At 50.0% G+C, this 26,208-nt stretch overlaps 1 protein-coding gene across 1 annotated transcript in view; it reads left to right on the top strand.

The window, feature by feature from the left end:
* LOC119457593 (E3 ubiquitin-protein ligase TRIM9) overlaps positions 1-26,208 on the top strand; it is a 209,808-nt gene that overhangs the window by 175,943 nt on the left and 7,657 nt on the right. The window contains exons 3-7 of the mRNA XM_037719205.2: positions 4,861-5,094; positions 6,678-6,834; positions 13,806-13,945; positions 20,362-20,500; positions 23,464-23,688. Coding sequence (XP_037575133.1) covers positions 4,861-5,094; positions 6,678-6,834; positions 13,806-13,945; positions 20,362-20,500; positions 23,464-23,688 — 895 coding nt within the window. The remainder of the gene's footprint in view (positions 1-4,860; positions 5,095-6,677; positions 6,835-13,805; positions 13,946-20,361; positions 20,501-23,463; positions 23,689-26,208) is intronic.

The following is a 26,208-nucleotide window of genomic DNA, read 5'->3' as shown; positions in this document are numbered from 1 at the left end:
CCGAAAACAATTCCTGGCTATGCCATTGTTTGAGACGACATTAGTAGTACTTGCTGTTGGGATAGTTGGTGCATGTCGAACAATTATGAATTTAAGAAAAAAAAAACACGATCACAGAGAAGGGAGGACACGATCACAGCGAACATTCGTCCGGGCTTTATGGCCTCTCCTCTCTGTTGGTGTGTGTGTGTGTGTGTGTGTGTGTGTGTGTGTGTGTGTGTGTGTGTGTGTGTGTGTGTGTGTGTGTGTGTGTGTGTGTGTGTGTGTGTGTGTGTGTGTGTGTGTGTGTGTGTGTGTGTGTGTGTGTGTGTGTGTGTGTGTGTGTGTGTGTGTGTTTGTTTGTTTTTGCGCTAAAATTATTATTGTACGACGTAGGTACTCAGTTACGCTAAGTAATACATGGGCAGGGTTGTCTGCAAGTGCCAATGCTCTATAGCTGCGTGTGCGATTATCTTTACTAAACAAAAGCGTTATAAATTTGCGACTACGTAAGGAGTGCCAATGACATTTCCTCGCAAATCTACTACTGCTGGGCTGCTATTCTTTCCTCGCATTAATTCTTCTTTATTTATACCCTCGGCAGTACACAGTGTAGAATTCGAAATTGAATCGCTTTCTCAATCGGCACCGTGAAACATTTGTTTACCCCGCGCATCATTCTCGATTTTATAATCGCGGGACGTGAAGAGAACAAAAAAGGTTGCTCGCATTTCTCACTATTAGAACTCGTCTTTCACGGCGAGGCACGTTTCTGTACGTATAAGCGTACGCTCTTTCCCTCGCAACCGTTTTTCGTCTATTTTCCTGTAACACGCTGAGCCGTTCCTGGCGGCCTTTCCCCAAGTCCTCCCCCCCCCCCCTTTCGGCCTTTCCCTAAATTCTTCCCCGATCGCCTCGGGTCACTCTTCCTCGACCGCTCCTTATACGCGTCCCGTGGCACCCTAAATAAAGCAGCGCCGCGCGCGCCATTTAGTTTTCTTTTCTTCGCCGCGGCCATTTCCGTCTCATTCCGCGTTCGTTCGTCTCGTCGTCCGTATTCATTGTGTCGTTTACGCGCGGGAGAGGCGGGGTTCGTTGTCCCTCCTCTCTTTTGTCATCCCCACTCCTCCCTTCAACATACATCCCCATCCCGGGAGTGTCGTCAGCAGCGACGACGTGCGGCCCCTCATTTCTCCCCATTTCCCTCAACCAGCGCAGTGATGCCCCGCACATGGTCTTCTCACCGTGCAGCGTGGTTGAGGCCGCAGCTGGAGGCGCCGTGGCTGATCGGTGAAGCGTTGAATTAGTGAAGCCGAACTCGCGTAAGGACGGTATCGGCGATTGGCCGCCGTCGCCTCGTCCGTATTGCCGTCGGGCCGACGTGGTCGTTAAATTGTACCGAGGCCTAGCTGGACTAGTTTGGTACTTAAATATAATGGCGCAATGACGCGGGAAAAAGCCGGAAGATCCAGCGCCCTGTGGGGATCGATGTTATGCGAAGCAGTGTGCGGAGAGCCTACCAAGTTAAAACGAAACTACCACGGAGAGCTACGAAGACGTACAGGCGGCTGTTTCATGACCTACATGACACGCATGTCATGGCCTATCATTTATCTTCGTCATATAGTCTTGTAATACTATGACGCGCGAAACGGACACCGCAAGCGCGGTGTCCATTTCGTTCGTCTTCCTGTCATTTTCCGGTCGTCTTTCTTTCTCGTCATTGCATCTAGTATGACGTGATTGGTCAGCATATGCAAGGACGGTAGCCGATCGGGGGATCCCGTCGTTCGAGGGCTCTGTCTTTGGATTAGCCGACGGTAAGCTTGCGCAGCGCTGCAGCTAGGTTCCACCGAGAGCGCGCGCGCGCGCGCTGTCCCCAGCGCCACGGGGGGTGAGGGTGAGGGGGAGGCTGGCGTCGCTGCGCGCGTTTTCGCGCGCTTTAATGACCCGCGAGGCCAGCCCCCCCCCCCCTTTCGCGCGCGGTGTTAATAACAATCGCCGAGCCGCGTGAGCTCGAAGCCAGGGGGTTGGGGCGCGACCAGATGGACAAGCGAGAGAGCGTGCCGTCGTCTTCAGCAGCCCCCGCTGCTCATTAGGAGACTGGCACGTCTAATGTGCGCTGCCTGTTTTCCCCCGAGCGCGGTCGATGCGTGCGACTCTGTTTCACTCGCGTGTCTCCTCCTGGCGTCGTGTTCTCTCTCTCTCGTGGCGCGAATTGTTACTAAGACGACGTCCGACTGCACTTTCGAGGGGAAGTAAAAATAAAAGAAAGCTGACACGAAGGCGCACTTACTGTTTCGTCCTGAGCGCTGGTAATGAGCGTCCGTCCAGGCTCCCGGTTGTATGCGGCGGCGGTCGTCATACGCAAAAGCAACCATTGACACTTCGCTAGTGGTATCGCTGTATTCTCCTTTCGAAACGTGCTGTTTCCTTTCTTTCTTTCTTCCGTTCTTTCTTTTATTTTTTCATATTCAATTTCCGCGCAACTTGCCTGTTTCACTATCGCCGCGATTTCTCTCGATATATGATGTCGCTGTTTCCACCTAATATAGGCGACATCAATAGGCACACGGCAGTACATACTTCCCTTTTCCAAGTCATTCTTTCCCGTATAGGCGCAGTAGGACGCCGATACGGACTACATACTACGATACCCTCACGATACCCCCCATACTACGACACCCCAATACGATACCCCCCCCCATGCGTGTGATTTTCACTCGATGCGCATTCCATACGGAATAATAACCGCCTAAAACACTCTGATTGGCATAGGTGTGTACACTGCCAGGACGCCAGCGCGAGAGTCATCTTGCTGCGATCTCATTTCTCGTTTGCTTCTACGTCATACTTCAGTATATGGGACCAGGGGTTGTGTTCGCCTGTTCCTCCACCACGTGCGACTGAATTTTTTTTTTTTCTGGCCTTGTTAATTGCATTTTTTTTTTCAGTGTATGAAGACTTCCTTTGTGGAGGCACCTTTTTTTCTATTTTTTTTTATTTACTTCGGTATTTTATTGGAAACTCACTTCACCTGCTTAGCTTCAAGTAAAACTGTGCGATGCAGCGTGGGCAAAGGTGGACACACAAAACGACTGTTGTTTCGACATCCGTTCTTGAACTCGAAGCAAAACACAAGCTTGCAATCGAAGCGCAAAGCACCTGCGCATTGCAGTGAAAGTAACACGTAGGGGCCTGGTTAGTTTGCGACTCGCCCCTACGGTGTTACTTTCACTGCATTGCGCAGATGATTTGCGCTTCGGTTGCAAGCTTGTGTTTGGCTTCAGAGCTCAAGAACGGGATGTCTCGCTACCGAATTCAAAGGTCAACTTTACTGACCGGACTTCTTATGCGGAAATAATGTGAGTAATATCAGTGTCACACGGCCACTTTCGATCTGGATCGAAATTTGCTCCCTTCCGCAGATTGAGCAATTCGATCCGTATCGGGCTCGATCGCGATCAAAAGTACGCAGTGTGACACTCGTATTACATTCTTAGCGACATTTATTGATTGCTTTCTCGTGGACGGTCCCTGTTATTTATGTATCGATGTTCCTAGCGTCGAATGGCGTTCATCAGAAACGCACCGTTTCTGGAGTGTATTTGCCTGTCACAGCAAACCGAAGCTGTTGTGAAACTGATGAGTGATATCGCACCTAGCAGTGTTTATAGACCATTTCTGCATTTATTTATATTACGCACTACTTCATACCGTTTCACCCGGCTTATATATACCGCGAGTAGCAAGGACATATCATGGCCAACGCAGTGCTCCGTAGATCGTACAAGTGCGCACCGATTATTATCGCCTTAACTGTATGATGTTAAAAATATTTCAGATGTTTATTGCTCCTGTTTCTTTTTTTCGCCTTCATTTTATGACGGCGGAGCTAGCCATCATACCCAGCCACGCTCGAGTCAGCCATCGCAAAGGCGCGTATTGAATTTGCGAACGCGAATGCCTGCCGGTAGCCGCGATCCGTTGCAAGGCGGTGGAATTCAAGGAACGTTTCAACGCTGGCATTCACCCGACGAGCGTTATACACTAAGCGAAATGCTTAGGCTCTCGCAGCTGCTATGCGCTTTATTTCTTGCCCACGACTGCACCGAAATATTGGCACGTTCATTACGCCAGAAAGAAAGTGAAATGTGTGCGTGGTTTTACGTTTATTCGCGAGCATTCAGCGCATATATTCCAGTGGATTCCAGTGTCCGTGGCGAAGAAGCGTGGTTACCTTTTGGCGAACGTGTAAACGACCATGTAGAATGAGGAAGATAGGATGCGGGTTAGGATGGTTACGTAAAGATTACGTACATGGTTACGTAAAGTGAGCGTTTCCTTTCATCCCTCGCCCACTCTTGGAAGCGCGAAGGAGGAGTCTGAGAGAGGCCTACAGCCCCTTACAGAATTTCTTTAGACAGTCTATTGAAAGCCAATTTACATTTGGCTATATGATTGATAGACTGTCTATAAACAAAATCTACGGACTTCTATAGACAAATTCTAGACACTGTACAGTATGTGGACATAATTATGGCCTTACAACTTTTCATTTAGCATTGTCTATAGAATGGCTATAGATAAATTCTGTAGACGGTCAAATGACTTACTGTCTTACAATTTTTTTTATCGACTATCGTTCATGGGATATTTATATGCAGATCTCTGTAGAATATCTTATACTCTTTACGGACATCATCTCACACTCCTTATTGACTAATTATTCATTTACGGAATCTCTAAATAGACAATAAACCCTATACAGACCGGTTTATAGACGGCCTCTATAGATCTTCATTTGTCCTTCATTCACATGTTCTTCAATTGCAGTCCCTCGACAAACGATTGATGACTCCCTTTTTGTGTTGGTTGCAGGAGAACTGCTTGGCGTTCGAGGCCCAGATTTCGGCGCAGTGCGACGCCCTGGCCGAGGCCCTGGAGGCCCGCCGCCGCGAGCTGCTGGCGTTCGCGCGGCGCGAGCGCGAGGCCAAGCTGAAGGCGCTCAAGGGACAGCTGGCCAACTGCACCGTGACGCTGCAGAGGACCACCGCGCTGCTGCAGTTCTGCATCGAGGCGCTCAAGGAGACCGACCACGCGGCGTTCCTGCAGGTGCATAGTATATATGTGCAGTGGAACCCGGATACATCGAACCCGCGTATAACGAATCATTGTGTACAACGAACGGCAGTGAAATTCCCTTCAAACTTCTTTGTATACAATTTTTATTTGATACATCGAGACATATCGAACTTTTTTTTGTGATCTTCTTCAGATTCGGTATACATTCGAACCCGGATATATCGAATATGAAGGGGATCACAAAAAAAGTTCGATGTATAGGTGATTCGATATATAAAATAAAGATTCTATACAAAAATTTTCAAGGGGATTGTAATGCTGTTCGTTATACACAATTATTCGTTAATGTGGGTTCGATATATCTGGGTTCGACTGACTGTATATAGCTTGTATGTCTGCGTGAATGATTGAGATAACTTATTCATGGTAAAAGGTGAGAGCAGCAGAGAGAGAGAGAGAAATTTAAGAGAGTAAGGACGGGACTATTAACCAGAACAATAATCCCGTTTGCTACCCTACATTGGGCAGGCGGGGACGCAGAAAGATGAGAGGAAATACAGAGCGAGAGAGAACACAGTCACTGCGGTTCACAGCACAGGATACATCAGTTTACACTAGTCGGTGCTATAGAGTCGCTCGTGCAGGCTTGCTGCCCGTAAGAACTGCAACAATGCGTGCACGTCGTAGCACTCTGCTGCGACTGCTTGTGAGGTCGGTCTTCTAAAATGATTAGGTATTCTATAAATGGCAAAGAGAAAGCTAGGGTAGCCGACGGGATCGATTTCTTGCTACAACCGCATGATGCCGACAGACGGGAAAGCATAGGGGAAGTTAACTGTGCTTTTAATTGAAATTTACAAATGATAATGCAAAGGGAACTGAAAGTGAACGAACAATATGAACTTTATCTAGACTAGCCCTGGGATTGTTAGCCAGCGCCACCCACAGACATGGCAACGTATGGGTAAATATCAACGATGTGTAAAAATCATTTTAACCGCAGAGAGAGAGAGAGAGAGATAGCAAAAATAGGAACGACAGGGAGGTCAACCAGACGAGCGTCCGGTTTAACCGCAGGTGTCACATATATAGTATGGGAGCTTAGGAATTAAGGCAACTGGCCAGTAAACCCTCGATTGCTACCTCATCTCACCAAGACTGTCAAGATTCGAGGCCCTCGCTATTCAGTGATAATTAAAAGTAAGGGGAACCCGAGGGGCTAGATTTTTCCTGTTTTCTCTTATTTTTTTTTTTTAAGTTAACCGCATCAAGTCGACAGGCACCGCTGCTGAATGGCACCAGCGTCGCATACTGGGGCGGACGTGCAAACGCCAATATCTGGGACCGCATTCAGTGTCGATCACTTTCGGGAGTCATCGCTCGGAATGAACGTTGATTGGCTAAGCCGAGGGACTTGGGCTCCACGTCGCTCCATCGAGGTGTCGTCGCACTGGACGTCATGTCGCGCACAATTATCCCCGAAAGGGCTCATTCTGTAATGCAGCCACTAGCTGTTCCTCATTTATTCAACTCGCGCCGGCGCAGTACTATATGCGCCTGCTGGTGCGTGTGTGTGTGCTATACCGCCCGCCGCTGGCCCTTGCGCCACGCAGATCGGGCCGTGCCTGATCAACCGGGTGGCCAACGTGGACGTGACGTGGCACAAGGACATGGCGCCCACGCCTTGGGCCTCTCCGGACTTCGACCTAACGCTCGACCAGCGGTCGGTGCTGGACGCCGTCAACCAGCTCACCTTCACGCAGCTGAAACGTGAGTGTCCTCCCCCATCTTTGCTCTCCTACTATACATAACCTAACTACTACTACTACTACTACTACTACTACTACTACTACTACTACTACTACTACTACTACTACTACTACTACTACTACTACTATACCTAACCCAACCTAACTACTACTACTACTTCTACTGCTATACTAACTACTACTATCTACAATACCTAAGCTAACCCAAGAGAATTGGCCAGGCGTGACTTCTGTGTGCGTTCTGCAGATGTGAAGCGAGGAAATGGGCTATAGTTGGTAGTAACTTATTCCGATTTACTGCTCTGAGTGAAACTGATCACCAGCAACTAGCACAAATGGACACGCCAAAGAGAACGAGACAAGTAATCGATAATACACCAAAGAGGTAAAACACGCGCGTGCTTTCTCGTCCTGTTTGGTGTCTCTCTTTTTTATCAGTGGCTGGGGTGATCAGTTTCACTCAGCGCAGATGTGAAGAAATGATTCAGTTGTGTCGCGTTGTCTCTCTCATTCTCGCGTCGTTATTCAAGAAACAAACAAGCAAACGTGCGAAGGAATCCACGCAGTATGCCGTGCGTGCCGGCGCCAAATAACGCATTTCATTTTACCTGGCTGGAGTTCGTCGTAGCGTGTTTACTTGTGCAGACCTTATATCTATAGCTGACGGTTGCCACAATCGTTTGTTTTTCTGGTCAGTCGAGCTGTTCTGGCGACCTGCAGAGTATAACGTGTTCATATCGTTGGCATTCGTAATGAAGCCGAGAGAAACGTTTCGACACCGTATATAGGCTTGGCATGCCGTGTAGACTTCATAATAGGTCAAAAAGCATGTATAGCGTCACCCTTGAGACTCGCAAGAAGAGTTCCTTAGCGCGGCGATATAGTTTTTAAACGACGAGACGCCGCCTGTTCGCCGCCACTCTCATCAGGTGTGTGTGCTTCTTCTCTCCCCCTCATTTTGCCTTCTCTCTCCCTCTCTCTCTCTCGCTTGCACGCAGCTGACGGAGACGAGTCCGCAGGTAACACGCACGCTTTTATCGCGGTCTATATAGTATTTGTGTATGTGTGCAAGCGGTCTATATAGACCGATGTTATCGCGGCCTGTGTTGTATGTATGTATATGTGTGCAAGCGGTCTATGTAGTATGTATGTGTGCAAGCAGTCTATGTAGACCGCTTCTATCGCGGTCTATGTAGTATGTACGTATGTGTGTAAGCGGTCTATATACCGCTTTTGTTGCGGTCTGTGTAGTATGTGTATGTGTGCAAGCGGGCATGCCTCATTTTTTTTCTGTCTCGCCAGGGCTTCCAGGAGTAGCAGCATGCGTGCTTCCCGACCCTGAATAACCTTTCACTTATGCAGGGTGTCCAATAAGTAACTGTGCAGCGAGAAAATAAACAAACGAAATGCGATGGTATATAATTGTGAATCACATGCATCGTAGTTTTCACGTGGGATAGGATAGCGCAAGAGTTGTAGTTCGTCTGACAAGGTCTGCGAGATGCGCTTAAAAGGATGGGTGTACGAGAGAAATCTTCACACAATGCAGGAGCTAAGGACAGCCGCATTACCAGAACTGCAGCAACGCGCCTCCACCGAGTGTTTAGCAGTAGGCAACGTCGTGTGCAGACATGTCTTCGAGCCGGTGGTAGACACCCAGTACTTCGGATCTACTAGCTGCGCTGTGCAATCGTGCACCAAGCGCCGTTCGCCGAAAAATAAGCGCTACGACGCACTAAGTGGCTTTACGGCGTGGTATATAGAATTTATCTCGCCGAAAATTGCTCTCGGCAGAGGGGACGTGTTGCGATATTTTCTTCGTGTAAATATTTTAAAGGGACACTAAAGGGAAAAATGATTTCTTCTGTATCAGTATATTACCCTTACACGATGCCGAAAACACCACTGTTACCGCGAGGAGACGGTTGGTAAGCCAGGAAGACACGAAAAACACAGAAGGCGAGTGGCGACGCTACCTAGAAGTTCCCGCACCAGCTCGCTGTGACGTCATGGATTTTGGCAGCGTCTTCTAGGTCCCAGTTAATTCTTTAGCGGTAAAGATTGACTACATTGTGTTCTAAAGGAGCCCAAGACGGTATGTGTCAAGTTTAGCGAACTTTTACTGAGCCAACGTGGCCCAAATACGATAAGTTACTTTAGAAGTCGTGAGGTCACACTGAAGTGCTGACGTTGGGGTTTCCGCGCGCAATTCAAATAAATTAACTTTGAGCTTCATTTTCTCTTTAACAATTGACCTATTGCAGTGCAATTAACGACAACAGAATTTTCAAAGAATATTTTATCGGTCTAAGTTTATTTATTGTTTTGCTTTAGTGTCCTTTTAAGACTAGCGTCAGGCAAGGGCGTGCGAAATGAATGTGGGAGCTCGTTATTCCGCGCTCTACGAGTTTGTGCGCATGCGCTGTCGTAACTCTAACGGCACCGGGCGCGCGCCGAAGTGAAATGCGGGGACTAGGGTTGCCAACTCTCGAGTGGTCGAAATAGGGGATGGAGAGAGGGAGGGGAGGGGGTCACTGCATATGTGTCACTTAATGTGCCGCTCTTCAATGAAAAAAAAAAACTAAAATGCCTGTGGTACTGGGCGGAATCGAACGATGCAGCCTCATATATATTCGGAAAATCTTGTCTGAATATACATTCAGACACGCGCCACGCGCGCGCGTACTTCTCGGCGGCGCCGTTTGATGCCGTAGCGTGTCCGTTTCGGCATTGCTGCATTGCTTAAATGCTAATCGCAATATAGTCGTTCTGTAGAAAGGTAAGAACAAAGTCGTCGTCCTACGGAATTACGATGTGCGTTGAACGCTCAACACCGCACGGATTTTCTGCTCCCCTGCGCATTAGTGTTTCATTGCACTAGCTGTGTTGTGTATAGGGTGTTCTGGCTAACCGCTAGGTCGTTAGTGTTACGATGCCATCGACAGATGCTCAAGAGACGAGCCGCCGCGAGAGAGACGAAGTGTCTGGGCTCTTTGCGCGAGCGAGTGTCTTGAGCATCTGTCGATGGCATCGTAATAATACGTGAGCCAAACTGTTCAAAAAAATAAGAAGAAGAAAGAAAAGAAAAACGGTGAAAGATAACTATAAAGGCCTACGATGTTAGGTCTTGGCAGGAAACCTGGCAACAGAACACCGCGTATCTTATAATCGTACCTTGAACCGCCTTTTTCTGTCCTTCTAATGTTCCTAAATTTAGTAGAGCTTGGCTAACGTTATCCGAGACGCGCAGTATACCTACCTATATTACAGGTGAATTTGCCGGCACGAAGCGCGCGTCGCGGGTTCATTTGCGAGCTCTCTTCGGCAGCTCTGCAATGATAATAAGGCCAATCGGTTTGCGCGGTCACGCGGCGGAGAGTGTCCGCGACGACGTTCGGAGGAAGGCTGTTTTCTTTTCGGCTCTCGATCGCTCTGCGCGGCGCCCGCTTACTGTAACCCCGTCGCCTCTCCCGCTGCCGCGCGCGCGCGCGCACGCCCGCTCGCATCCAAACCCTTCGTTGCACCGCCAGAATTTTAGGGATGCGAGGCGCGATTCCGCCGCGCTCCTCTCCCGGGAAAGAGAAAAAAACCGCCTGGGCGTGACCCCCCCGAGGAAGAGCACTCTGCTCGCCGTTTCCACTTCGTCCCGCAAGGATATCGCACCTGTTCCCCAACTGCCCATTTGTGCATGCAGATTGGGCGGCGCGGCCAAGGTGGGAAAAGAAAAAAGGGGAGGTAGGGAGAGCCTACTACGGGAGCGAGCGGCGGGTTCTTCTTCTCTCAGACGCCGGCAGAATCTTAAGCGAGCGCGGCAACGAACTGCCGACATAGGGTTCGCTTTCCCCCTCTGGGCTCCCGGGCGCACCTTCCGGACCGCCGGTTCTTGGAGTTGGCAATAAGGAACCACCAGGCGCAGGCAGACGCGTCGATCAGCGACTTCACTGCGCGCGGGCCGCGCGTCACCGCCTTTGAAGAGCGCGGCAGTGTTATATAGAGAAACGTGCAGCTGACGACTGCGCGCGGTGGTTGTTGGTTTCGTGGCGCGCCACGGCGCATGCGCGTGCGCTGAGTTCTCTGCCACCGCCTAATCACCAGCCCCGGGGACCCCGAAGCAGGACTCCATTAAGCGGCAACCTCTTTTGTTTTCAACCGTATACCCATGGTGTAAGTAGTAATTATTGAAACGAGCCGGAGAAACACATAGTCTTTATTTTGTCTGTCTCATTTTCTTTTTTTCGGGCATTGGAAGCCTAACGTTCCGTTCAGGTCACGTGCGCAAACGGCTTCTGCTTGTTTTAATGTTCTGTGTGTCGGCGCCCGTGTTGATGCGTTTAAAGTAGCGGCGATGTGCAGCCAGCGTTACGTCGGTACAAATGCGAAGTTGAGCTAGTTTGTTGAGCAGCGTTAGAAATAAATAAATAAAAGCAGCGCTTTGACAGCACCACTGAAAGACGAAAAATCACAAGCGATGGTCGGTATCGGAACGAAGCAAATATTTAGAAAATGCTTATTTCGTGTCTTCAAAAAATATGATGAGGCGCAGATTAGAAACACAATGACGCGAGGACTGCGTTAAGCGGCCGTGCCTGTGGCCAACAGGCATACAGCTGCGAATTCGGCGATTCTGTATGTGGTTTCGGCGGTAGTAGCAATCTCCGGATCAACTTGCTCTGTGGTGAAGACTGCCGACCTTCTGACTAGTCGCCGGAAGGCGTGCGGTGGCTGTCGACGAATCGCGATCGCTAAAACGAAGATGTGGCTGTCAAGGCCTGCACGTCGTGGTTCGCTCCCATAGATGGCGAGGCAGTCGTAAACCATGCAGCAACGAGGTGAACCCCGCCTGCATGCAGAGAGAGAGAGAGAGAGAGAAAATACTTTATTCTAGGTCAGACTAAGACCTGCATGCAGCTTCTCGTGACAGCAGTCAGTGCTTGCCAAGTTTTCACATATACGTGTTAGTCGTCATCGTAGTCTGCGACACATGTACCTGTTAGCTGCGGCTGTGTTGTGCAGCTGTTGGAGGTTTCAAACAGGGCGCTTTTCTTTTAACACGGTATAAATTACGATTGTTGAGTGCATGTTCTTCGCCTGATCTGTGGTGTACATCTTTAATAGGGACGCCCATCGTGTGTGTGTGCGTGCGTGCGTGTGTGTGCGTGCGTGCGTGCGCGTGTGTGCGTGCGTGCGCGTGTGTGTGTGTCGCTTGCTAAGGTAGGCAACAACGAAAGACGTGTGCATTTCGTGCTTTGCGGCGCACCCGCAGAAACGGGTGCCCGATTTCCCCCTGGTACAATATTTACACGGAACCCCCCGTGGCGATGAGGTGAGCCGAGAGAGGCTGGAACGCGTGAGTCAGCGGCCCCGCGCTCTTTCCCCGGGTTCCGCACCGGTGGTTGGAAGGCGCTCGCTGCGTGGGTGCGGGGCGCGAAACGCGCGAAATAAGGCTCTTGCAGGAACCGGCGCGCTTACTCGTCCTGCTGCATATCAAACAGGGTGGGGGCCCCAATTTTAAAGGCGCAACGCCAGCAGCTCTTATACCGACAGCGAGCGAGTTAGTGCCGAGCAGGTGACGGGTGCCTCTCGAGCGGGGGGCTTCTGGGCGTCGCGTGTGTGTGCAGGGCAATTGACCGCGGCATTAAGGCGCTATTCGGTGAGTGCATGGGCCACATTCTATAGGGGCTCACTATACGTGTGTGCTTATACGTAGGCCTCGCAGTCTTCGCTCGCGATTTCAAAGCTTTTGCTTACTTTTGTTTATATCCCTTCGCTCATAACTCCTTTTCAACCCTTTCCCCAGCATGGGGCATATAGCCAGCCGGTACTTATACTGGCTATATATAAACTCCCTGTCTTTCCCAGGGAGACAACGGCCAGGGTTTGGTCGTTGAGTTCGGAGCTGCCCAAGAGCGCAACCCACCTATCCTCGCTTCAGCACTCCCACAACACATGGTCCAATGTTGCCGTTAGTCCACGGGCAGATAGCTGTAAGATAACGTACACTTTTAAGGGTGTACGTTACCTTACAGCGTGGATCTTCTATTGCGCGACTGCCCATCGTGCGAAGATCAGAGGCATGCCTTTCGGACTGCTTTAGGGAAACTAGACGACAGGCCGTTTGCATAACAGATGGGACCGTGGCCTCGCGCGTCTGCGATGTGCGAAATTTCGTGAGGTCCACCAGCCTGTGTATATCACCGCCTGTGACATACCTGAACGATGGACGCTTCTTGCGCATGTGTACGTGTGCATACTAGGTAACTTCTTTCCTCCTTCCCATTTTCACTCCCCCTTTCCCCCAGTGCAGGGTAGCCAACCGGGTTTAGCCATGGTTAACCTCCTTGTACCTTTTCCTTATTACTTCTTTACCTCTATCTCTCTGTCATCGCCTTCCTGTTCGTCACCACAGCATTGCGAGAACTTTGCCAGTCGCTATACCGCGCGAGAAGGTATATCCTCCTGAGACCCGAACACAAGCTATGGGTTTCTATTGTCTCCTGTTATGTTACGAACTTGAAAAACATTTTTTTTTTTTACTTGAATACCACGGTTAGATGCCAATGACTGCGTCTCCAGTCATCTCCCTATGTTTGCTACGGTAAAAACTGCATTTCATTGCTTAAACGCGGAGATGAAGATGGAACTACGCGTAGTACATTGCCATGCTGCTGCCGCGTCCGGTATTGTCACGCAATCTCGGTGATTTCGAAACACACCTCGAGGTTGCTTTCGGCCGTCTGGGACGACACAGAGGTCTATATCAACTGAGTGTCAAATTCCTCGAAAGCGGAAGGCAAGAATATGAGTAAACCACTTCTTTACAGTTACACATGGAACCGTACTTCATACTCAGAATGAATACTTTGCGCAATCACTTCCGAGTGAATTTAGAAAAACTTTTGAAGGCACTTAGGAGGATATATAGCATGCGGCTCGTCTATAAGGCGACGTTGTGTTTGTTGTGCCGCGCTGCAGCGCCTGGTGCGCCCCAGCTGATACCGGAGGACTCGACGGCGGAGAACAACTGCGTCACGGTGGCCTGGCAGCCACACGCCGGCAGCTTCGTCCAGGGCTACGTGCTCGAACTGGACGACGGAAACGCCGGGCCGTTCAGGGTAAGCCCCCGATATATATATATATATATATATATATATATATATATATATATATATATATATATTCCTGGCGCGTGTGATTGCGATACAGTGGTTACGAATGTACGTGTTCGGAGAGCCATTTATAAAGCCAACAGAGGATGATGCCATCAGGGAAATGAAAAGGCAAATGAATCTTTACACGTGGCTCCTAAATTGTACACGAGCGATCACCCCCCAAAAAAGAGAAAAAAAAATTATCGTGACCTTAAACAACGATCTTCACCTCTCTCGCTTACGTTTCCTTTCTTGAAAACTACACGCGCTCGCTACTTAATGACATGCCACGCTGATAACGTTGAGGGATTGAGAGAGGATAGTAGAGGGGACAGAGTATAGAATTAATATTGCGATAGCTATTACATATATTGACACTCCAGGCGAACGTTTGCCGTCGCTGTCATGTTCCGTATATGTGTATAGGTATATTGTATGTCAGAGGTTTATCTACAGTATACCGTATATGCATAGATAAGGTATAATGTTCAACCGCCAAAGTTGCTCAAACTAGGTGGTGTCTTCCTGACTGAATTACTCCTCAGGAGTTTTGTGAATTGGAGCGCGGAAAGAGAAGTTATGAAAGTGCAACACAATATTATAGTGCTCACAATCTGAAAGTTATGTTTTCATTTCACCGGCGTCGCTCTTTCAGGGGTGCCAGATGTTTTGGCGCATCCGCATATAGTCGCACCAGCGCACATAACACCGGCGTCCGACGAGTTCAAACGCAGCACTAAACTTTCCTATGGCTGTCACTGCTTCACCCTTCGTGCGAGACTACGTTATCCTTTTTTTTTTAAGTGCGTTAGCGTTAGAAGTGCCAAAGTAGAAAAAAAAAACGTGTATGTGCTTGAAGTGTGGGAGGCTGGTCACGTGGTAGAGCTAGAGAGGGGATGGGAGAGCTTAGAAGAGCGTGTCCCAACTATCATGCACCAAGTTTTAAAAACTATGCAAATGCCACGTAGCTGGAAAGAACCGAGGTAATATTGTTTGCCGTCGCTCGGAGATACTCGGAGTATTTTTTTTGCATACTGCCTAATTGCATAATTAGTCTTGATTACTTATTAAACTTCTCAAATATTATAATTAGAGGAAACGTGTCAATGAGAAAAATTGTCGAGCAACATGAAAAACTCCCGATACAGCTTTCTGTTGCTCAATACTTGCTACATAAAAGTGTTTTTTTTTTTTTTTTCCGAGCGCGAAAGAAGCCCGCGAACGTACTCGCAAAATTGCCGCGCGAATGGCCGCTCCACGGGCACTTTGCGTGTGAGCTCCTGAACGACACTTCGCTATGCGGTGTACGCGGTTTACATCACGGATCCGGAAGAGGTGCGACTTAATGCTAACGCATTTCGCTCGCGTTTACCGCTCAATCGCCACTGTCTTTTTCTAAACGTATGTATACAACCTAGCGACTGAGTAAAACGTTGTCCGTACTTCGCTTATGGAGGGACTTCCGCGGAAAAGTCGGTCACCCGACCCCGCACACACGTAGAGCAGCCGGTTGGCGAAGCTGCCTCGAGAGTGATGGCGTAGTCATGTCCGAGCGCCGCGCGCGCAATACCCAGTTGAGTTATGCGCCTGAGTCATGGTCTCGACTGATGCGTATGCGGCGACGCGCGTTCTGCGAGTTGGTTGCTGCAACGTCACGGCGCTGTCGTCGGGCCACGCAATGCACCGTCCTCTAACACCGTCCTCCTCTAAAGCTGCGGAAACGCGCCAGACATGCCACAACTTCTCGTGTGCGCTGCAGTTTGAAGAGCACTGTGAACGGTGCCGTGTTTAGCGAGCGTGGACCAGTTTCGCACGACGACGCGGGCGGTCATTCCGCGCGCCGACCGCGCTCCCCCGACCCAACACGTGCGGTCAGGTGGATGGATGGACCCTTCCGCGCTCACCGCGCTGAGCATTAGCTTTATTGGGTTTTCTGGCTCGGCGGTGGCGCTCGCGTTCCTCTCCTTTTTTGCGGGGCCCGAGCCGCGACTCGGCTTCGGTACGACGGCGAGGCGTAATCGAATGAGGAAGGGGCTCGTGCGATAAGATGGACGAGGACGCGCGCGGTTTCCCCCTCTCGGTGGTTCCTGCGACGGACGTACTATACAGCGCGCCGCGTATTCTGCAGTATATACGGCGGCACGCACTTGTCACACGGCGTCAGCTCGTGTCTCGTTTCCGTCGAGGAATCGCGAGAATGCGTACACAGCGCGCACCGGAAGTAAAACAATTGTGTGACCTGCTTGACGCGTTGGCGCGCTGCTGCGATAACATTCGGGACATCGCTTCATATGCAAGACGGCGCGGTATGACGCGCTTGAGCCACAAAAAGCTGCGTTTCGTATATACGTTGACTTTCGGTAAGCTTAATAACACATTGATGTTTAGTACAGCGACCCACACTTTTATCACTCACAAGAACAAAAACAAAAGTAATACTAATAATAATAAATAAATAAAGGCGGCGCGACAGCGGTTGACATAGAAGAGGGGCAAGGTCCTCTGGGGCTAATTAGTGTATCGTGCGGTTTGTTTAGACTGCACTATAAATACCGTCGGGATTGGCACACATATTTAGGCATGCGCTATCTCTGCAGATCGGCCGGTCTGGGTTTAATTTCGGCCCTCTTGCGCTGATTGCGCGTTGTTACTCAACGCTAACTCGCAGCGTCTTTTTCGTTACAAGCTTCATTTCGAGGCCTTTTTTTTTTTTTTTTTTCTTATATACGCGCACAATATAGTAAGGCCCCAAATCGCCTTAGTCGTTGAGTAAAACCACACTTCCGCGTCCGGTTTTAGACGCGCGCAGTTCAAAGGAGCGCATGGTGGTCTCATTCTGTCGTGGCCATCTCGCGCTAATTACGCCGTTATTACTACTCCGTACATAACTCTATACGCTAACTTGGTGTGTCTTTTTTCGTTCCGAGTTTCGTTTTGACGGCTTTTTCGTGGTCTTATACGTGCGGTGGAATGCCTTAAATCGTCTAGCTTACTAGACGAAAGTGGCCTCAAGACTCGAGATTTCACGAACCACAAATCAACCTGAAGTCGCCAAGAAGACCTCGTCTTCGAAACTCGCTCAATGCCGAGATTCTAGCCTGCCGAACCCTCGTGGAGCTTGACTGGTGACGCCCGTGGCAGACGTATACGGTCGTATCCAAGCACGTGCAAGGTGCGAGATATACTCTACGAATAAAGCAAATTTCACAGAATGGCTAAATGTATACGTAAACGATTGCCTGCCTCGCCACGAACGCTTCAACTAAGAAAAATGTGGCAAAACGAAGCTGCGCACACTCGCCAACCTGAATGTTCAGCAAACGAGTCTGAAGAACTTAAGCAGATAATGCGCACACATCATGCGCGTCGAATTTCGCACCGGAGTACACGCTGTAGATATTGAACTGCGCCAACTCTCTCTCTCTCTCTTAATATTATGATTTTTAATGCGTTAGCATTAGGAGTGTCGAAGTGGGAAAAAGTGTATGTGTGGGAAGTGTAGGATGCCGGTAACGTGGTAGAGGTAGGGTAGGATATCTTAGAAAGAGCGTGTATGTGTGCACGTGTATTGTTTATATATGTTACAGCCTCCCGCATTTTAGCTATATATCGCGCGAGCGTCCATCGCGCGTCATTTAGCGCCTTTAAGCGGCGATAATCAGCGAGACCGGCAGAAGTACACTCAAGTGCACTATTATTAGGCACTCTCCTGTGCAAGAGTCGTCTAATGCGACGTTCCCTTCAGGACGACGTACGTACAGTGTTCTCGCGCGATATAGCTAAAAATGCGGGAGGCTGTACATGCATAACGCGCAACCGACGGCCGTCTGCTCCGGACCACCGTCACTCGCACTTCGATCCTCCGAGAGGTGTGTCGAGTCAGCGCCTGAGAACAACACTTTGCAATGCGGCCGGTGGACGCGGTTTAAGACATAGTGGACCCGAGACCTCGAAGAGGTGAGACCGTAATGCTAACGTGCATTTCTCTCTCATTTACTGCTAAATTGACAGATATGTTTATTATTTTAATAACGTGTGACAGCACCAGCCGCTGTCGCATGCGGGGCCGCGGCGTATATAGAGGCGGGCTGCTGCACGTTCGAAACGAGCACTGCGGAGACAGTGCCTGCTGCTGGCCGCAGTCGCTGCTGTCACTGCCCCCTCCTCGCCCGGTAGGGGGAGTGTCGAGGCTGGTTCGCGGAGGCGTACGAAGCATCGCTGCAGGACCGGGCGATCCGCCCTGACAGTTGGCTGAATGCAGCGAGGCGCCCTCGCGCATGCCTGTCCAAGTCGATGCACTTCAGCGCAGCGCGCGCGCGGTTCGCTGAAGAGTTGTGTAAGCTCACACTGCGTGGGGGGGCGGCGCGTTTTTCATTGTTCTCTTTACTTGTTTTTCTTGTTTTCTTTTCTCCCTCTACGCCGTACCCGTCTTCGCATTCAGGCTCTCCGCATACGGTGCACGCCCGAGTAGACGACTACATACGCGGGCTCTTTTCGAAGAGCAGCGAGTCCACAGAACTGGCGTTCGCCAGGGTCTCTTCCTCGCTTCCGCGCCTTGTGTGCTGTGAAAGCCTCGTTCAAAATCGACACGCTCCGCGCCACTGTTATGCAGAGCTTTATTTCTGGTATTATTACGCCATACAACCTGCCAGGGTTGCCCAATGCGTTCTAGTCCGATGTATTGGGGACTTTCCATGCGTCTCTCGCTCTCTCTCTCTCTTCTCTCCCTCTCTCTCTCGTTCAAGATCGGGCAGGATCAGAATTGGTGTTTAAAGTACGCCTGAATACTCTGTTGCGGAGTAGTTGGCTCATACTGAACGAGTAAATTACAGCGCAAAATTCAACAAAAAATACGGAATCAGTCTCTTTCCAGATACATTGATCGAAGTAGCGACGTTCGTTTCCGGTGCGTCACGGACACTGAACTATATAAGGTGGCCATCGCGTACGTTGCTGCATGCGTGACTTTAATTGAGCCCTTGATCGGCGTCCGGTCGTTAACGTGGAAACTTTCGAAGTGTTAACAGTAAAGCCCATCGACCGATAATGGACCCCGTGCGATAATTGAATAATTCCCAGCGCTTTTAACCCATTAAGGCCCGAAAAAAAAAAAAGATCTACCGGACAGATTTTACTGATCTTTGGTATGTCCAATGATCCTTTCACACTGTAATTGCATTGCCAGAGTCTTACTAATTGTGCTTTGTTCTTTCAAACGCTACGATGGTGCACTTTATAAAGCAAGCGCTATAAGCCTTTGTGGGAGCACAACCCGATGCAGGTCCTCGGAGTAAGAGAAAGGGGAACAGTGACGTTATTATTTTTGGCAGCGTTCCTTAAGAAACACCGCCACGGAAAAGCCATTGTTCCTTATCCCTCTCCTTTGTTGAACGCGTTAGAAGTATTCAATCATGTCAAGTTTGCAACTTGCCCAACTTTCTGCCTCGACCCTTTCCGAAGCTTCATGTCGGCTTCTCCGCACTCTGAAAACTTTTTCGCAGCGCAACCTGTCCCCGATGGGAAAAGTTGTATGCAGTAGCACTGACTTCCCAGCACTACAGGAAAAACTTGCCGTTGAAAGACTAGTGGGATGTAGCTGCAATGGGACCCGATTAGTAACGAACCCGCATTAAACTGTTTCTTTCCTGTCGAGCACCCGAAACCTACTGACCGATACAAATGTAAAATAACTGCCTCGTAACGAACTGGACATTAAACATGTCAAAATCGGGGCTTTGATATGTCAAATCAGCTCAAAGATTGCTGCCTACGCTGTAATATAATTTACAGCCTTAAAAGTGAATAGGGGTGTAAATCGGTCTTTATAACTCCCATCTTTACACCCTTTCTGGCCGTAATGGTGACACGATTACACCCTTCATTTTTAAGGGTGTACATTATTTTACAGTGTGCTTCACGACTGTATAGTTATGTTTTATGTAAACGAATTCCGTCTTGGCTTCTTCACGCCCTCCGCGGTAGCCCAGTGGCGCTATATGTCGTTGCGAGGCTGAGCTCGAGGTCGCGTGTTCGAACTCCGCGGCAAAAAAAAAAAAAAAAAAAAAAAAAAAAAAAAAAAAAACGGGTGGTTCAAATTTATCAGGAGTCCCCCGCAACGGCGCCGTGCCTCTGAATCAGATGGCGATTTTGGCACGTGACACCAGAATGTCAAGTTTTTCTTTTCTTCACGGGAGGCAACGAAAGCATCCCAAAAGTTCGTTTTAGTTTGTTATGTATGCGAGTTTGTGTATATCGAATTACCTCGATACATCGAACTATATTTAGCGCGTTAGCGGTATTCGTTATAACCGCGGGTTCCACTGTAATCGTGACATAGCGCGTCAGAGTGATCGCAGCTAAGCGCCCTGTTTGGCCCACAGGAGGTGTACTGCGGCAAGGAGACGCTATGCACGGTGGACGGGCTGCACTTCAACAGCGCGTACCGGGCCCGAGTGAAGGCCTACAACGCCACCGGGGAAGGACCCTACAGCGACGTCATCGTGCTGCACACGGCCGAAGGTACGCGTCCCTTAAATGCAGGTGTCGGCGGAGTGGTCCGTCACTGCGCGCAGCAGCAGCACTTGACTGTGGCCGTGGCCTCTGAGATCGCACTGCAAGAAAGTGCGTGTGCGCGCGATCTCGGAGGTCACTCTGTGGTCAAGCTCCTCTGCGCGTTGTATAGTGTGGGAGATCTCCCATCGCCTGGGTGTGGGCAAAGAGAAACATCTTGCGTCAGTGTTCTCACTCGGTGTTAGTGGCGTAGCCAGAAATTATTTTTCGGGGAGCACTTACTTTACCGAGGGAGGTGAAAGGGTAGGGGGGGGGGGTGCACGTGCCCGGTGCGCCCCCCCCCCCCCCCCGCCCTCCTCAACCTGGCTACGTCACTGCTCGGTAAAGGTAAGTATATAGATTCAAATTACACAAATGAAAGGGGCGTTTGGAGCAGCATTTGCATCAGGACTGATGCGCCCTTTTTAGTTCTTGTTTTGTGAAAGGTTAGCAGTAGCGAACGCATTCGCTATCGGTTTTTGGTGTTCCGCGTGATGCCACCTATGTCTTCCGATGGAAGAGGAGCACACATCGGGAGGTGACAACGCAGCGCAAAAAATAAGAAGAAAAAAAAAAAAAACACCGCATATCCACGGGGTGAATGATGATGAGTGGGCGAAGCTCCGGAGGGAATCATCGGTAAACCGTGAATCTTCCGTGTAATTCGCCCAGTCTCGCCGCACTAAATCGAACGATTGACTTCCACCAATGACACGCGCCATATGTGACGTCATTCCTATTTTATAACAGCGCCCTTCATTATAATTGCACCATCTCCCGCTTAAGGGGACGCTAGCACAAACGCGTTAGAAACGTGCAGTACTCTAAGGGGAAGAGGCCACAGCGTCTTACGCAGCCGTTTACACATGCCGGAACGTGCACCGCGTTTGCCGACGCCATCAGCGTTTATGAATACGGGGGTAAGGCGGAGGCCCACAGCGTCTTACACCAGCTTCTTGCACGGGCCGTAACGCGCTAGCACAAACGCGTTAGAAACGCGCAGTCTTTCGTTAATGTTGGGTATTTATTGCCATCGGGGTGCGTCTATCCATGTGCGCTTCGTGGCGTAGTGATTGAAAACGACGATGGGCTTCCTTTTGATCTGGTAATGCTCGTTGGCCTTCACAGTATCTGGCGCGCTAGAATGGCGGGCTATTACTGTGACCCAGACGCACGACCTGCGCGAATGTACTTCCGAGAGAGTATAAATGCCTTTCTGGAGGTGCAGAAAGTGCATGAATGCGCCCCGGAGTGGTTGTCAAGGTTAGAACCTTTGGCAACATTAAGAGAATTTTGATGTGATTGCAATAATGCTGGTTGGTAAATGTTACATATGATTTTCACGTGCTACTTCGTTGAACTGGGCTGTTGATAAATGAGTGAATTTTGCACATGAGACAATAAAGAAAAAAAAAAAAAAGCTTCGTGGCGTAGTGGTTAGCGCCACGCGTTCAGAAGCGAGGGGTCCCTGGTTCGATTCCGCTACGGCCACAACTCTCGGAATTTTTTTTTTCTCATAAAAGTAGACGTGGCTACCTACTACGACGACTACTACTACAGAGGAGGGACAGACCCACACCCTAAGGAGCTTCGCCCCTAAAAAAGAAAATGACGGCGACAGAGAACACGCAGTTCGCGGGACCTTTGTCGCAGTCATCCTTGAGCTACGTTCCCACCAGTTAGCTATGGGCCAACCTGACCAAATTAAAGCCACATTTAAGGCCGGCCTTGGAGCCATAGTGCAACGAACTAGATGTTAAATAGAGACGTTGATTCTTTCCCTCGCACACATTCGTGCGATTATTAGCCGGCAACGTGAACCTTTGCGCACGTTATGTCCGCACTCTCAGTCGAGCCCTAGCTCTGTGCATTGCGGCCGCAATGATGCGTGTCCGTGGCTGGCACGCTCGTCTTACTCTGCATTTTCCCGCACGTGTCTGCTATAAGCAACCGCTCGTCTAAGCACCGATTGCGCCCGGTAACAGCTGCAAAAGAGCGCGAGAATAACAAGAATAAACCCGTAGTGCGCGCGCACCTTTGATCATGAAGAAGTGATCGGGAAAAAAAAATTCCCCACTCTTCTCGGCACCCACATCGGGCTTGCCGTGTGCGCTCTCGCCAGATGGAGCGTACATTAACGGAATTGCTCGCAATCTCGTTTATTACACGCGAACAATATACGGTCATCTCCGCCGCACGGCCGCCAGACCACGTCACGCTGTATCGCTCGCAAAGCGGACGTCCAAATTCATTCTTCGCCCATGATTCGGTTCTTGGAGTGGGCATGGCTGGCGCTGGGTCTATACCGCTACGGCTCTCGGCGTCGCGTACGGCTTTCTTGTAAATCTCCCAATATTATTGGTATAACTCATTTAGGTTTTATAGTGTCGGAGCTTCCATTCGCTGCTCCGTAGTCTTCTCCGCGTCGCTGGTCGTGGAAACTTGGCTTGGCCTACCGTCGTTGACGAGCCTATTGCTAATCGTTCGTCATCAGCGGCAAGGACTGGGCTGATAAATCTGTGACTTGAGTGATACCACTCCTTAACTTGGGTGCTTAGGACATCAACCAGATCCGCAGATGAAGATTGATGTTACAGTATAGCTTCGTCTACGTGAACACGACGCTATAGCTGGTTGAGTCACAAGTCGAGATGACCTATAGCCATAGCCGACCTCGTTTACGTGCATCTTGCCGAGCGACTTGGGGCTGGTTGACCCAACAGTAACGTTGGGTTGACCGAACTCGGCTCGACGCTCGCTCAGTTCGACGCTCGCTGGACCCGACACGCTAGCGTTTACACGAACGTGACGACAGGTTTTCGAGCCGACGTTGTGGGGTTCGTGTATGAAACGTCGTGTATCCGAGTAACACGGTGATGAGGTTGTGGCGAAACGACGAGAGACGGGCTTTCTCTGTTTCCGTTGCTGCGCAGTGGCGTGGTTCGCGTTGGACCCGGTGGCGTGCCATCCCGACATAGTGCTGTCGGAGGAGAACGCCACGGCTCGCTGCGAGAGCTACGAGCACCGTGTCGTCCTTGGCTCCCTGTGCTTCTCCCGCGGCGTCCACTACTGGGAGGTCACCGTGGACCGCTGCGACAACAACGCTGACGTCGTCGTTGGAGTGGCGCGCGCCGATGCTGCCAGGGATGTCATGTTGGGTGAGTACAAGCACGCCCGCCCTCTCTTCTTTTTTCTTTTATTAGAAAGTTATATAGTGTCCGCAAAGTTATTTAAACATAACAAGGCTGAAATTTCGGCGAGTTGGTTTACGTTCATAGTGAAAAGCAGCTCAAAAAGAAAAAGAAAGTGTGGGCAGCGTGCATTAGTGGTGCACGGCTGGAGTAAACAGCGGAGCTGGTGATCGATCTAGCTTCTTCGAGGTTTTACATGGGCTTGGCTAAATTTTGCTAGGAAATGTTAAGTGCTGCTAGGCACGGTATTCCAAGTCGGCTCGCCGCCGACTCGCAAATTCTCGCTTGGCCGCGCGACGCGCTTCAAGATGAACGGCTTCTTCTTCGGGTGTCCGGATATTCTTTGGTCGTCCCATGTCAAGGCTACATGTACTCGCCAGAGTCAACGAGAGTTTTGCCGCCGTCGCGACGGATCCGAGCTGATCGTTTTCGCGTTCCACGAGTGTTAATTCTTATTGAAAAAAAATTAGAAAGGCGACGTGTTCGCGATTACGCCGCTGCCGAAAATTTACCCCAGCGACGAAGTACAATACGCTTAGTCACTGCAATAATAGCTCTGTGTCTGAGCTCTGCCCTACCAGTTGGCGCTACCAATCCGACCGCTTACGTTTACGCCTCCGGTAACCCGGTAATCCGCAAACAGCAAAATATGTTTGCGGACAAACTAAAACTCTCTTATGTGGCTGCAGACGCTTTACACCAGCAGTGAAGTAGAATATGCAAGTCACCACAGTATTACCTAGTCCCTCAATACAAAAAGCTATTAAGGGACTATGGTATTATTGTTGCATGCGTAAAGGCTAAGGCCTTTTCGGAAGAAGGAGCCGGCCTCGTACTCGGGGACGGACAAGCCTCGAGACAAAGACCCAGTGTGCAGGCTCGTCTTCAGAATTGTTTACCATCTTATGCTGCCATTATTTTACCATACCGATTTCGCTACCAGCGTTGGCGCTGCCGTAGACTTCTCCGGTAACCCGGTATTCCGCAAACATTAATACGTTTGCGGGTAAACTCTAACGTTACCCGCCGTGGTTGCTCAGTGACTATGGTGTTGGGCTGCTGAGCACGAGGTCGCGGGATCGAATCCCGGCCACGGCGGCCGCATTTCGATGGGGGCGAAATGCGAAAACACCCGTGTACTTAGATTTAGGTGCACGTTAAAGAACCTCAGGTAGTCGAAATTATTCCGGAGTCCCCCACTACGGCGTGCCTCATAATCAGATCGTGGTTTTGGCACCTAAAACCCCATAATTAAATTAACTCTCTAACGTTGAATTCTTACGGCAACTAAGCAGTGAAGTGAAGCAAGGGGCGGCAGTGCGGTGCAAGCGGTCGCCAATGGCGCGAGCATAGCGATGCGGGCGAGTTGCTATAAGTTAATGGTGTGATTTTTGCAGCACCGGAGTGCGGAAAGTTACGAGGGGCTAGCCTACGTAGGGTCGTGTTTGTCTGTATTTCGCTAACCCCTCGTTATTTTCGCGCTTTGGTGCATCGCGCTGCAAAAATGACGCCATGAATATAGTGAATATATAATGACATTGTACTGCAGGTGATATCTGGCGGCTTCTATAGGTGAGTCTCGCGTTTGATGAGACGGTGGTAGCGCGACACCGGAACGCGCGCTTTTCATCTGGGCGGTAGGCTTACGGTTTCCCCGAGATGGAAAACATGCGCGTAGTGACGCGGCTTCGACAACTCATCCCGTTTCCCTGATAGCCACGACCTGACAGGCTTTTAACTGGCGGCTTTGTTTTTACTGAAGAGTGTTGTGTGCTTTATCTTGTCAAGACCGTTGATATCGTTGCTTCCATGGCATTCTATTAGTCTGAACGTCAATGTTGCGTCGCGTTACTAAAGTGAATTATGTGAGCTTATGTTTGCCCACGGCACCATGATGTTCGCGTAACGCCCTACGGTCACGCTCCGAGAATAATGGCTGAATGCCTAGAATAGAGTCCCCGGCGATGAAATGGACGCTAAGAAATGTGGCGCGGCCTGTGTGTCTATATAAAGTGGCGCGGACCTTGCCCATCCAGCAACATGCTGCATCGCGTGCCGCAGATGCAGAGGGCGACGCACTGCAGTAGTGGACTCATGGGCGATGCAGCACGAACGCACGAATCACACGCTAGGCGATTTCAAATGAGCGATGATGATTGGCTAGCGCACGAAAAACGCGCATGCATACAGTACCGGAGCACGAATCAGCGACGCGCCAATCGGCTGGCGCATGTATGCCTTACCGAGTGGCCTTTGCCGCTGCTGTAAAGTCAGAATAAAAAGTTTTGCTGGAGACTATAAGCCTTTTGATTTCCACTATATACTAGCTCTATGCGGCGCCATTCTCGTTTTACCTTATAGTTAATCGTGTGCGGCTATAATAATTGTTTAAGAGTCTCCCTAATAAGCTGGAGGAGGTAACTAAGGGGATCGCTAACTCTTTTTATTGCGGACACTCGAGGCGCCCCCGTGCTGGCCGTTGATCAC

This window comes from Dermacentor silvarum, chromosome 7 (genome assembly GCF_013339745.2).
Source record: "Dermacentor silvarum isolate Dsil-2018 chromosome 7, BIME_Dsil_1.4, whole genome shotgun sequence".
NCBI lineage: Eukaryota > Metazoa > Arthropoda > Arachnida > Ixodida > Ixodidae > Dermacentor > Dermacentor silvarum.
Note: the sequence above shows the minus strand (reverse complement) of the source record. Positions and strands in the feature narration are given on the sequence as shown.